General features: G+C 38.0%; 2 protein-coding genes across 2 annotated transcripts in view; both read left to right on the top strand.

Moving 5' to 3' along the window:
- LOC107727684 (neuroblast differentiation-associated protein AHNAK-like) overlaps window positions 1-5,283 on the top strand; it is a 6,730-nt gene extending 1,447 nt beyond the window's left edge. The window contains exons 3-4 of the mRNA XM_016537636.1: window positions 73-1,810; window positions 2,303-5,283. Coding sequence (XP_016393122.1) covers window positions 73-1,810; window positions 2,303-4,296 — 3,732 coding nt within the window. The 3' untranslated portion in view covers window positions 4,297-5,283. The remainder of the gene's footprint in view (window positions 1-72; window positions 1,811-2,302) is intronic.
- Window positions 5,284-6,142: 859 nt separating this feature from the next.
- Window positions 6,143-13,440, top strand: LOC107727689 (uncharacterized). The gene is made up of 6 exons (XM_016537639.1): window positions 6,143-6,530; window positions 7,830-9,638; window positions 11,566-11,765; window positions 12,179-12,300; window positions 12,765-12,888; window positions 13,095-13,440. Exons 2-6 carry the CDS (start codon window positions 7,856-7,858, stop codon window positions 13,221-13,223), a joined length of 2,358 nt encoding a protein of 785 aa, XP_016393125.1. The 5' UTR covers window positions 6,143-6,530; window positions 7,830-7,855; the 3' UTR covers window positions 13,224-13,440.
- The last annotated feature ends 470 nt before the right edge of the window (window positions 13,441-13,910 follow it).

Here is a 13,910-nt window from a genome sequence, read left to right as displayed (position 1 = left end):
TTGCCTAAATTAAAACCATCAGGAGGTGAAATTAATGTTGAAGGCCCCAATATCAAGGGTGGAAAGATTCACATGCCCTCTATAGATATCTCTCTTCCAGGAGGAGGAGCTGGAGGAGATGTAGATGTTGAAGGACCTGCAGGAAAAGGAAGAAAATTTGAAATGCCTAAATTTGATGTTTCCTTGCCTAAATTAAAAACATCAGGTGGTGAAATGGACATTGAATGTCCCGATATCAAGGGTGGAAAGTTTCACATGCCCTCTATAGATATCTCTTTGGCAGGAGGAGGAGCAGGAGGAGATGTAGATGTTGAAGGACATGCAGGAAAAGGAAGAAAATTCAAAATGCCAAAATTAGATGTTTCATTGCCAAAATTGAAACCATCAGGAGGTGAAGTTGACGTTCAAGGTCCCAATATCAAGGGTGAAAAGTTTCACATGCCCTCTATTGATATCTCTCTGCCAGGAGGAGGAGCAGGAGGAAATGTAGATGTTGAGGGACCTGCAGGAAAAGGAAGAAAATTTGACATGCCTAAATTAGATGTTTCTTTGCCTAAATTAAAACCATCAGGAGGTGAAATTGACATTGAAGACCCGGATATCAAGGGTGGAAAGTTTCACATGCCCTCTATAGATATCTCTCTGCCAGGAACCGCAGAGGGAGGGCTTAAACTGGGAGATGATACTAAAAAAGGTTTAAGATTTCACATGCCCACTGTTGATATCTCTGTCCCTAAAATGAAACTAACAGATCGTGAACTAAAAGTTGGGTCAGAGAAGAAAGACATAGACTTTAACTTGACTCATGATTCTGATATAGAGACCAAAGCCAAAATTAGTGATTTAAATGTCCCTGAAGTAACTTTTGGTGGGAACATCAAGCTGCCAAGTGTGAAAATACCAACTGTTGACATATCTGCTCCTAAAGTTGACCTGGACTTTACTCTTCCCAAGGGAAAGGGCAGTGATAGAGAAAACATTGAACTTCTTAAGGCAGAGGGTGGAAGGCCGTCATCTGGGGCAAGTTTTGATGTTCCAGAGGTCTCTGTAAAAATGCCCAAAATTTCACTTCCTAAATTTGGCAGAAAATTGAAAAGTGGTGACAAACTAGAACTGGAGAGTCCTGACTTATCTATAGATTTGGAAATGGAAAGAACATCACCATCTAAAAAGGATATTGAAATAATTGGTCCTGACACTGAAATGAAGATAAAAGCAGGTGCTGAAGAAATTACAAAACCAGAATTCAGAGTAGAGGGTCCTGAAGATAAGGTCAAATCCAAGCTCAAATTCCCCAAATTCAAGACACCTACTCCTAAAGCAAAGCTCAAAGATGTAGAAATGGGTATGCCTGGATATGTGGATAACAAAGGAAAGGTCAGAATGCCAGCATTTGAGATATCATTGCCAACAGCAAATATTCCAGAATGTGAGGTATTGCTTCCTAAAACTGGGGTTGATGTATCTGAGGCAGATATCAGAGGTTATGAGGGCAGTTTAAAAATTCCCAAGAAGCCAAAAATTGACATATCAGTTCCAAAGGTTGATTTGGATGTTTCCTTGCCTAGGGTGAAACTTCATGAACCAGTGGACTCTACTGACTTAAACACTGATGGTAGTAGGGGTACAGTAAATTTTCCCCATGTCAAGGTCCCTAAAGTAGACATTTCACTTCCTCATGCAAAAACGGGTGCAACAGATAACCATGAGGTGGAGGTTGGAAGGAAGGGTAAATTAAGAATGCCAGAAGTGGAAATATCATTACCACATGCAAAACGTGACACACCTTACACTGACACTGAAATTAAAGGTGAAAAGCTAAAAGATGTAGAAATGGGTATGCCTGGATATGTGGATAACAAAGGAAAGGTCAGAATGCCAGCATTTGAGATATCATTGCCAACAGCAAATATTCCAGAATGTGAGGTATTGCTTCCTAAAACTGAGGTTGATGTATCTGAGGCAGATATCAGAGGTTATGAGGGCAGTTTAAAAATTCCCAAGAAGCCAAAAATTGACATATCAGTTCCAAAGGTTGATTTGGATGTTTCCTTGCCTAGGTTGAAACTTCATGAACCAGTGGACTCTACTGACTTAAACACTGATGGTAGTAGGGGTACAGTAAATTTTCCCCATGTCAAGATCCCTAAAGTAGACATTTCACTTCCTCATGCAAAAACGGGTGGCACAGATAACCATGAGGTGGAGGTTGGAAGGAAGGGTAAATTAAGAATGCCAGAAGTGGAAATATCATTACCACATGCAAAACGTGACACACCTTACACTGACACTGAAATTAAAGGTGAAAAGCTAAAAATACCAAAAATGTCAGTGCCCAGTGTTGATATATCATTGCCTCATGGAAAGGAAAATGATGATCCTGATATAGAATTTGGAGTGAAAGGGAGTAAATTAAAAATGCCAGACATTATAGTGCCTAAGATAGATTTTTCACTACCTCATGGAAGGAAAGAAGAAAGTCACGCACTTGATTCAGAACTAGAAGGTGGAAAATTAAAGACACCAAAAATTGATATACCCCTTCCTAAAATAAAATCTAAAGATGTTGTTTCAGAACTTCAACCTGATGTAGGAAAAGGTAAAGTCATGATCCCTGGGATTAGGGGATCTATGGAAGTAAAAGGTGGACAATGTAAAATACCTGATATTAAGATACCACAGGTAGACATATCATTACCAGAAAGTAGAACTGGAGAGTTTGATACTAAAGAGGGAGAATCTGGAGGAGGGGGTGGAAAATTGACAATGCCAAATGTTAAAATCCCCAAACTAGATATAGGAATGTCTAGAGATGCAGACATGTCAGATCCTTCTACTGATGCAAGCCTTAAGGATTCACATAAAGAGGGTAAAAAGACGAGGATGCCTAATGTGGATCTAGAGCTGGATCTTGGCTTATCAAGAGACGGAAAAAAGAATAAAAAGAAATCTGAACTTCAAGATACTGATCTGGAACCCGCAACGAAAGAAAAAATAAAAGGGCCAAAAGTTAAAGGTACAAAATTTAATATTGGAATGCCAAAAGTAAAAGTTTCTGGATTAGAAACTTACATAAACAAGTCTGAAAAAATGGATGCTAAATTTCTAAAAGGAGGAACTGATGCAAACTTGAAAGCTGATTTACAAGCACCAAAGATTCCCGAACTTGACTTTGACATTGAGACTGCCCAAGCTGACACTAATAATTCTGATGAAGATAAAAAGCAGACTGGTAAAGTCAAAATTCCAAAGTTTGGGATTCCTCTGCCTTCTTTAAGTTCACCTGAAGCCAACATCAAATCATCTCAGGGAAAAGGTCACTCTATAAACATGGACTCCAAGGTAGAGTATGAAAGCCCACGTCTGCCAAAAGTAACAAAAGCTGTATTTGTTATGGTGAATCCACAAACGGAGAGCTCTGCTTGTGTAGGTGGTGAAGCAAGTGCAGAAATTGGAGATGTGAAGATCAAACAGCCAAAGATCAAAATGAAGCCGAATTTTGGCAAGTCTCGATCAAATGAAAAGGGGAGAGCAATATATTGCGAAGATGAGGTGGAAACTGGTAAGCTTAAATTGCCCAAAGTCACATTTTCGTCTGGGCAGAGAGGATCATTTGATGTAACACCAAGTGGGTCTGATGATGGAACAAGTCCAAGTCTAAATGGTGACAAAGATGAAAAAACAATGTTTGGAAAGCTTAAATTGCCTAAAGTGGAGTTTTTCTCACCATACTCAAAAGATGCAAGTGAGGAAGAGGAATTGGAAACAAGCATGAAACTCAGGAAGGAGAGCTCAGGAGAAAGCAAAGAGAGCAAGGAGTCAAAGACAATATCAGGCACAATGTCTTTCCCAGGTCTCAAGAAGAAAACAGAGAAGGATGAGGAGGTGAGAAAGATTAGTACTATAGTATCCTCAAAAGCAAGGACTGAAATGTTGGCAGAACGGGAGGGATCAGAGTCTCCAGTACCCACAGTATCATCTGGATTCGTCTCTGTTATGAAATGTGAAGAAAGAGAGGAGACAACATGGTTCAAAGTACCCAAGGTCACCCTTAGTCCCCATTCTACTGACATCCTTCATATCACACCAGAAAGTTCTCCAAAAGGAAGCAAGTCCTCTCTTCCTTGTTCTATCGAGGAAGCCTCTGGAGGTTTCTATGTGAAGATGCCAAGCGTAGAATTTTTGACCCATGAAATGCCCTCCGAGCATCTGATTACTAAAACAGAGGGAACTCTTACTGTAGTGACTAAGACGACAAAGTATACAGAAACAAAATGTACCAGTTCGAAACAGTAAGAATCTCAGTTACAGAACTGTGACATATAATCGGTAGTGGAATAATAATTAGGCCCACAAATTTGTATGTGACAATTGTTTCAGTCTTGCAGGTTTTATTCTATTTAAAGTAAAGAAAGCAAACATATTTTCTCCAGATTTTGCAACTTATACATAATGAAAATGTTGCTACAAAAAGAATATTATTTATTTTAGACATTATTTTCATGTTTTGTAACTTGCCACTCTGTATGACACTTTGAATTTAAATATTTGTAAAGATCACATGATATTTACACAAAAATATTTAGTTGTAGATAAAAAAAACAACATAGGCACAAATCTGTAGAACATAGACAGATGCAAAGATATTTAAAAAACATTACATTTTTACATTTTCTTATGATTTTCTTGTGCAGTCTTGCATGATATTTATGCTGTAGAATTACAGCATTTTGGTAATATTGCTTTGGTTTTTCGATGCCTGGTTTGTCTCTGTAGTTTTCAGTTGTTGTTATGGAATTTTGTTTATTTTAGATACTATTAGAAATACATGTACTATTTTTAAATATTTATATGCATGATCTGTACAGATAAGAAACTAGAAAGAAAGCCTGTAGAGTATTTTTGTGATGCATATTTTTGTGACTTTTAAGATAAATTTAAACAATATGAAGTTTTTTTTCATTCACAATTTTTAAGGATTGTGACATGCTGTACCAGAAAGCATTTCTCTGTTCAGAAGAAATGCTCTGAATTCTTATGAATTGTAAACACTGAGTGTGAAATGTTTTTCTTTTCTTTTCTTTTTAAAATGAACTCTTGCGTTGTTGATGGAATTGGCCTACCTGCGAGCAATATCATTGTATATATATTATATTTAAGACAGGTTTAATTAAAGAACTGCATGCTTGTAATGTGTTGCTTTTTTTGAAACAATCATTTAGATGATGCTTATCTCCATCTAATGCAAAAATAGAACAGTCAAATAAAATATTAACATTCTAATTAGTTGTACATGATTATTTCCTGACGTTTTCCACTGATTTTTCTAATGTGGCAGCACTAATGAGTAGTGGTCCAAGTCTGAAACTGACATGGCAAGAAAAATGTACAAACAGCAGCAGACAGCCTTCCCCAAGATTGCAATATACAGTATTGAACATATCTAAAATGTTTAATGATTGATGAAAACTACATCCAGATGAAACTTGTACACACATAAAAAATAAATTTGATCATAATTTACTCATCCACATGTTATTCCAAACCCTTATTTACTTTCTCACAATGAAAACAGACATTTTGAAGAATGTATTGGTTGTATTTGTCCAAGTAATTACAATGAAAGGAGGCTGGAGCGTTCAAGTCTACGACAAAACACAAAAACACCATAAATGCATAATTAAAGTGTCATAAAAGAGTCCATTCCTTGTCTGTGTTTTATACACAAATGTCTTCTGAAAAATAAAGATCATTTCCCTTTTTATTTTAAAAAGGGAAATAAAGTCATAGGCAGGTTTGGAACAACACAAGGGTGAGTAAATGATGACAATTTTCATTTTCTGTGAACTATGTATTGGACAAAAATGAAACTAAAATAGTTAGCACATGAATGATTCCGATTAGAATTAAAGTGCTTACTGTAAACATAGACCACCATGTTATTAACACAAAAGTAGGCTCTCTTTATATTGAGTTTCTATAGCCTACCAATTATGGCTAAACGAAGTCGAGCAAAAGAGTGAGTGCAAGAGGGTTTCAAAAGTAGCCTATACTCACCAGAACTGGCTGAAGAACTAAATGAAAAGCTATAATGAAGTAATGTGTTCCCGCGTGTGCGTGTCCTCTTCGTGCGTAAGCGTAAAAGCACCGACAGCGTGCTGCACGCTCCGCTATTGGTCAGCTGAGCGCACGCACTAGATTGCGGAGGCTCTGCGTTGCATTGCCAATTAAAGTAGCCTGCGCTATGAGGAGACACGGAGGAGTAGCGTGACGTTCACTTCAACGGAGCACACGAGACGTACATGGGATATAATAGGTTATACTATATCTACGGTGGTCTGTATTCGGATATGCTGTCTTAAAACGAAGTGGTGTCATGGATATCATCATTTCTAGACGGTCCAAAATCTTCATGAAGGTTAAAGCCAAAATCCCTCAGCCCAGCAGCATCTTCACAACGTACGACAGCTGGAATTGTGTGATTCGTGACATCGCATCCGAATGAGGAAAATGACTGGCACACTGTAAAGGTAAGAGGATACAACGAAAGAAAGATGGGTTATTTATGATATCCTGAAAAAGATGGATATTATCTTGTCAAACCACGAAAAGAATCGATGCAGATAATTCCCCCTCCCCGAGGTTACCTCATGTAAGATACATCTGAGTGGGCAAGTCCTATTAGTTAATGATAAGACTCCCGATTTGGTGCAAGTGATGTGATCACGTATTGTGTGTGTAGACTACGTAACGCAGCGTCCTCTGATCATCATGACAGTTTGTGACATGCGAAATAAAAATTATTATACATTAATGATACATTATACAGTAACTTAAGTATTAAATACACTAGCTCTTAATAAAACAGTCATATTATCAAATAAAACAATCATGTACATACATTATAAATGTAATGCATTATAAAATACAGTTATAATAACTACATATAAAATATAGGAATAATTGTATAAAGTAGCCTAGAAATAGAACGAAAAAAGAACTCTTCGTGGTTTGACATGACAGTATCCATTTTTTAATAGAGTTTAAAAAAACTAAGAGTATAAAAATAAAATTGCATAATAAATACTGAATATTTATTTTATTTAATATTATATTTCATAGTTATTACAGTATGTATATAATTATGATATACATTAAACTACATAAAAATACTAACTACAAAATTATAGTATATACAGTAACTGTAGTGTATACTGTATATATTGTAGTATATAGAATATAACGTAATTGTAGTATATATACAAGTTGTAGTATATTACACAGTTTGTGTGTGTATAGACATTATAGAATATATAGTGTATAGAATATTAACTCAACTCTAAGACAATTTGCCATGACCTAAACAAATATTTGAGCCTGCACTTGTTTTGTATTGACTTTTAATTGTCAAGAATACAAATTACAAAACTGTAGTAAACAATTGTATACAAGTTGTATTACAGTTTTTAAAAAAATGTTACAATACATATTACAGTTTTAAGTATTGCAAGAAAATTATGTGTGTGTGTGTGTGTGTGTGTGTGAGAGAGAGAGAATTTAAAATGAATGGAGTGAATGGATTAAATTGATTAACTGGATTATTTTACTGGATATTTTATCTGTTTTATTTGAAGACAATTTGCAAAGACCTAAACTAAAATTTGAGCCTGCACTTGTACGTTGACCATTAATTGTCAGGTATTGAACTTAAATCATCATTAAATCAAGATATATGCAATTTGCCTTCCTTAACTGATTGCTAAATGTTGTGCTGTAACAGAAGAATTTCACGTTTTTGACATCCTAAATGTCATTCTTACCCACCACAGCATCTGATATTATTCTCCCAAGAAGAATGCTGCAACAGAACAACAACAATAACTGCTTGGACATGGCCCATAGGGAGCTACTGCATGAATGCCGAAGAACCAATGTCTCATTCGCCAGTGCCCTTGAGTTTGGAGCCATACCCCTGATTAAAGGCCTGAGAGCATGGGCTGTGAGTGGCGGCTACTCTAAAGCCAGAAGAAAGGCTGCTAATGGATCTCGGGCACAGGGCACATGCCAACAGCCTCCTGAAAACAGGCTAGGGCAGAGAAGCTGGTCAGGTCATGTCAGCAGTGGCTATGGGCACACACTGGAGAGCACAATTAGTGCAACCAGAACTCCAGGGGTCAGGCAAGGCGGTCTTGGCGCTCTTGTAACTGTGGCCACTTTGAAGGGCACTGAGGGGGGTGGTAGGCAGACTCAGACACGCTGCCTCTTTCTCAAGGCCCAGGGCAGGGGCAGCTACATCTGTGCTGTTGGAAACCGCGGGACTGGGACGAGAGTCATGGCTCCACGGACTCATGCTGTCATTCTTGAGGGGACAAAGGAAGAGCTTAGATGTTCCTCTAAAGGGCAGAAGGTGAGCCAGGATGGGCCAGATGATGGTGGATTGTTCAAGGCCAAGCCCAGGGCCATACGAAAATGGAGGAAATGCGGTAAAACAACGGAGAAAAGAACAGCGGCTCACGGCAAAGGGGAAAACACTAGTCGGCGCAGTGACCAAAAAAATGCAGTGATTTCAGATGCACAACCACTTAACATAACACAAGGCCAGACGGGTAGCTATCCAAGTCAGGACGACTTGAAGTTGAAGGGCAAAGACCAAAGGGCTCATTCCCCCATATTAGTGAAAGCTGTCACACCCGAGAGCACAGATTCACAAACCTGCTGCTCTTCTGCCAAACCATGTGCCAAACCAGGTGAGCAGGTTGAAGATGAGATGAGCCTTAATCAATCCGATAACTGTTCTGAAAAAGAATTCAGTTGTGCCAATGTGCAAGGAGACACTGAGGTCAGTAAATGTGACCTTGATGCAAATGATCGCCAGAACTTTGTTGCTGATGTGCCAAACCTAGGGTCATCTGTAGCATCTGAGACTCACTCTGATAGTCTAAGAATCAAATTGACCACAACAAACTGTAATACTGAGCCAAGCATGGATCATTCTCCCATGATAACTCCCTCCGAAGTCCCTGTCAGCATTCAGAAGAATCAAGAATCCAGGCCAGGCGAGTGCCTACTAGACCGTGAGAATCTACACTCGGTGGAGCCCGGCGATCTTGCAACACAGAGAGATGGGACTCCAGATACAAAGAATACAGTTTTGCCGGAGGGCCGCACTCCAGTGGGTGCTGAATGTAGCACCACAGAAAAGAAAAGGAGGCCGTCCATGTGCTCACCTCAGCATTGGGAGGAATTAATCACAGAGCATGGAGAACATGAAGTTCAGCAGTCTGACAAATCCTCTTCGCAAGGCTTTAGTGCAACAACAGCCAATATAACTGTAACCACTATTCATTCCCTGGTTAATCCTGCCCATTCCACCACTGCAGCCATAGCAACAGCCATCCCAGCATTAAGCGAGGCGGAGGCGGGGGCTAGAGGTGGAGACTTGCTGCCTCTGGTGAACTCAGAGTTGCTATCAGAGCCGGCAAGAGTTGACGACAAGAACAAGGTGGCCGCTGACGAGGGGTCTCTTGATGTGGGCGAGGAGGAGGAGGAGTTTGGGGCATTCATGCAGGCAGGTGGAGAGCAGCTGTGGACGGATGGGTTCAGTGAGGTCCAACAGTTGGCTGAGGATTACAACTGTGGTAAGTACGCTGTCTTGAAAGTAGCAAGGTAATACATTTTGTCACATAAGTCCTAAGGTACAGTAAGTTCTCTTCTGGAGAAGGAACCTGGCTTTGTTTGGGTTTGAGTGAGCAGATAACATGCAGTCCCAATGTACTAAATAGTCTGGCTGGATTGACCTGGATTCCTGCAGACCCCCTCGCTTCCCCCGACCTCATGTGAAGATATTAATTATTTAAAGCACTGCTTGGAATTCCTACCCCCCAACCCCCAACCACTCACTCTTCCCCTGTTGCTGTGTACCAGCCTAAGGCAGGAGGCAGCATTAAAAAGACATGCAAACACAAGGCCATTGGGACAAGAGGGGACGCCAACCTTCACAATGCCAAAGGCAGCATGTCTAGAGGGAATGGCTTGATCAAAATAGAGGACAAACACTTCATTGTTTATTCATCTAGTACGTCTTCTAACTATAATCTTTGGTCAAAAACAAACATGGAAACACTTTATTTTAAGGTGTCCTTATTACACATGTTGCATGTACTTACTGTTAGAATAACAATAAATTATGCATAATTACGTGCAAGTAAACCCTAATCCTAACCATATATGTACATGTAGTTAATTAATATTGCTTAGTACTTAAATGTGTAATTATTACTGTAACAAGGACACCTTAAAATAAAGTGTAACCACAAACACTTTCCACTTAATAATTTTATGGATTCAATTCCATTTTTGGCAGCTACTGTGTAATTTTAATCTGCAGGATTAATCCTGTTCTCTAAAAAGGTGAAAACCTGGTGATTCCAATAGTGAGCATGAACAGGTTTAACCTACTTTTTATAGTTTTTAATTCTGAAATTGCATCACACAAGTAGATATTTAAAATGACAAGTTATTTCTAGAAGCCATTTAACATACATTCACTGTTTTCCTGTTGAGACATTTCTTCAAAATCATATTACATTGCTTCTTGGACATTTCATGATGCATTTTAAAGTGAAATATCCAGAGAGTGGTGGTAAAAGTGAGTTCATTTTTATCCGAAAAGATTAACATGAATCTGGTAATGTTTTATTATGTTGGTTGTTGTATATATTGTGGCAGATTGGAAACTAAATGTCTGGTGAGTGGTGCTCTAATGCCTTAATAATGTACCACCTACACTAAACTTTACAGTGTTAACAAAAGCAAACACGAGATAAAACACATTTGCTGAAGCAAGCCATTTCAGCTTGCTTCTATAAGTCTTTGAGTTTTTCCACTTTAATCGAAGTTTGTTTACATAATATATGTGTGTGTGCTGTGTATATTTATATGTATATATAAATACTCACACATACATGTATGTATTTAAGAAAAAATATAAATATACACAGTACACACATGTCATGTAAACACAAACTTTTATTTTGGATGCGATTAATCGCAATTAATCGATTTGAAAGCACAACTATACATATGAAGCAAGTTAATTAATTTACAAATCATGCACTATGGTAAAAATGTTCTGAGGTAATCACAAGAAGCCGCACAAAAATAAGTCTTTATTCATTAATAATCTGTTATTGTGTGAAAAGGAATATAAATTATTGGTGTTTTACTGCTCTAGTGAATTGAATGTATGGGTAAGTTTTTTTAAGTTTTGCAAAAATATAGGTAAAGGCACATTTTTCTTATAAGCCTATGTTGTACCTTTCCACCATGGTCTATAAATACCACATTAGACTTTTTTTTTACATAAACAGAGAACTGAAGTTTGGTTAAACACTTTCACCACTTGTAAATTATTACACATGTTCTACATTGTGTGAAATCTTTCCACCGCAGAAAGCAGAACATCTTTCCAGTAACATAGCGCCTTCTGGTCTTGTAAAGAGTTTTTGTATGAGAGCCTTGAAAATGAAACTATAAAGACTTAAATGAGCCTTTATCTCCTCTCAGAGGAACACACAAGTTCTGCTGATGCAAATGAACCCGCATCCTGGGCATCTGATTGGACTGTAGTCCAGTCATTCCAGCAGTCAGAGAGCACATGGACTGCCTTCAGCCAGGAGACTGTGGAGCAGAAGATAGTGCCTGGTGGCCATTGGTGGCCTTCTACCGAAAAACCAAACCTTCCTCTCTCTCCTCTCCATAATGTGGTAAAGGTTTATGCTCTGTTATGTTGGTGTCCTAATCTGTCCTAATCTTGACCTAATGAATGTACATTATTCCACTTATTACACTACTTAACAAATTAATAAATGTAAATTATTAAAGTATGTGAGATAAAAGAGACCCTGTGATATGAATAGAAAATCAATTATAGAGTTAATCATTCATCATACTAAAGAATCGGCCAGAAAAAGGCGAAATATTCCATTTTATACAATCATGTAATGACCCACTCATCCTCCACAAACTAATTAATGACTCATTTTATAATATCATACTAATATAGCTTTAAATTCTATAATGTTGTAACTTTACATATGAGTAACTAAAACATCTATTCATCACTTTTGATGCTCTGATGATTAGTGATCCTTACTGTACTGTGTGTTTGTGTGTGTAGTCAAATGTGTTTCTAGAGGCATTTCCCTCAGAAAAGTCCCCCTGTGAAGATCCTGAATACATTCCTACACTAAAGCAGCTTCTGCAAGGACCAGCTGAAAACAGCAATACAGGGGAACACAAGTATGTTGTATTATCTGTAGTTTTGCTGCACTAATTATGACAAAGTTTATGCATTTTGAGAAACTATTTATTTAAAGACATACTTCAGGGGTTTTCAGGCCATTCCTAGAGCCTCCAAATGAATGCACATTTTGGATGCCTCCCTTATTTAACACTTGTCAGCTAATAAGGAAAACATCCAAAATGTGGAATGCTGGGAAGACTCTAGGAACAGTTTGAAAACCCCTGACATATATATTAGTCTTCTATCGCCACCTTGTGGTAATAGAAAATGCTACTGCATCTCATCACACAAAGCACAAAGAACTGACTGTTTTGCATGAAATTCTGTATTTCATCCTCTTGAGATGACTGAAAATGTACAAACAAATCTTTCTTTCATAATTTCACGTACAATAATGGTATTTGTTTTTCTCGTTACATGCTATAAAATTCCGAGCTAATCATTTTGCTTTGGCCCAAAGGGAGCAGAGCTTACTTGATGGCCTCCAGGATCTAGACCGGATGATTGGTGTGAAATATAAGAGGGCGGAGTCTCTGTCCTGTAAACTTCTCCTTCAGTCACTGCATTTGCAACGTCCCAGCTCTGTGAGTCTGCTGTAATGAAATATAAAACCACTGCAATAATATATAATGAAAACTTTCCTGGTGAGCGTTTGCTACATCAAACACTTGTAATATTATTTGAAATAGCAAATGGATTTCTATACTCTACATTGACCATAAATAGAGCTTGGTACTGGAAACACCAGTTAAGTGCATGTTTTAAATAACCATCATCCTTTCCACCTCAGGAATGTGCGACAGTTCGACTGAAGACCAGTGCCAGGTTTTCTCCAAATCTCCCAACGTCCAACCAGCAATTAGCTGCAAATGCTAAGAGAAGACTGTCATATGACTTCAACAGAAATATCATGACCTAGTCTCGATATCTGCTGAAGCTCTTTGACCTATGCTTCCTTGAAAACAGGAAATACAGGACAGAGGAAAAATACATGCTGAAAAACTGAGTTTCCATAGATCGACTTCTATTCGAGGTTTATTTAAAGTGTTTTTCTTCTTTCAGTGTCTGGTAGATTCTGTTTCTCATTCAGCTGTGTATCAAGACACACTAGACCTATGTTTAACCAAATATATGTTTTTCAGTATTTCAGAATATTGGGGTTAAATTAGGACAAATATAAAAAATGTCAAGTTAAAAACCCCTTTGCCAAATTGTTCAGTCCAGTTATTGGAGTCTGGTTATTGGACCCATTTTGATTTAACTGATATATTCCGATGAAAATATGTCAGTATGTATTTGTGTATTACTTTCAAGCATTGCTATGGATTCTATTTGTTAGAATAAGAATATTTTTCTGGAGTCATAGCAAACCAGTTAGTGCACATTCTCACAGGCATGTAGATTCATATCTGGCCTGTCACATCCTGATCCACGTCCCAAACTTTCCTTTCTACTGTCTCACATGACGTACTGTAAAATTGAATAAAAAAATAATAATGTGATTTTAGGGGGATTAGGATCAACTCTAGCTCCCCGCAATCTCTCCTTCGCCTGTCTGAAACTGTCAAAGCAAATTTCCACAAAATGTATTTTCATACACCACCTC

Source organism: Sinocyclocheilus rhinocerous, unplaced genomic scaffold (genome assembly GCF_001515625.1).
Source record: "Sinocyclocheilus rhinocerous isolate Xijiao unplaced genomic scaffold, SAMN03320098_v1.1 scaffold4081, whole genome shotgun sequence".
In the NCBI taxonomy this organism is placed as follows: Eukaryota; Metazoa; Chordata; class Actinopteri; order Cypriniformes; family Cyprinidae; genus Sinocyclocheilus; species Sinocyclocheilus rhinocerous.
This window is presented reverse-complemented; position numbering and strand designations above follow the sequence as displayed.

Excerpts from the sequence above, each read along its gene's own strand:
- LOC107727689 (XM_016537639.1), top strand. The coding sequence starts at position 7,856 with ATGCTGCAACAGAACAACAACAATAACTGCTTGGACATGGCCCATAGG. Across the intron at positions 9,639-11,565 it reads GGCTGAGGATTACAACTGTG|AGGAACACACAAGTTCTGCT; the intron begins GTAAGTACGCTG and ends ATCTCCTCTCAG. Across the intron at positions 12,889-13,094 it reads ATTTGCAACGTCCCAGCTCT|GAATGTGCGACAGTTCGACT; the intron begins GTGAGTCTGCTG and ends TTTCCACCTCAG.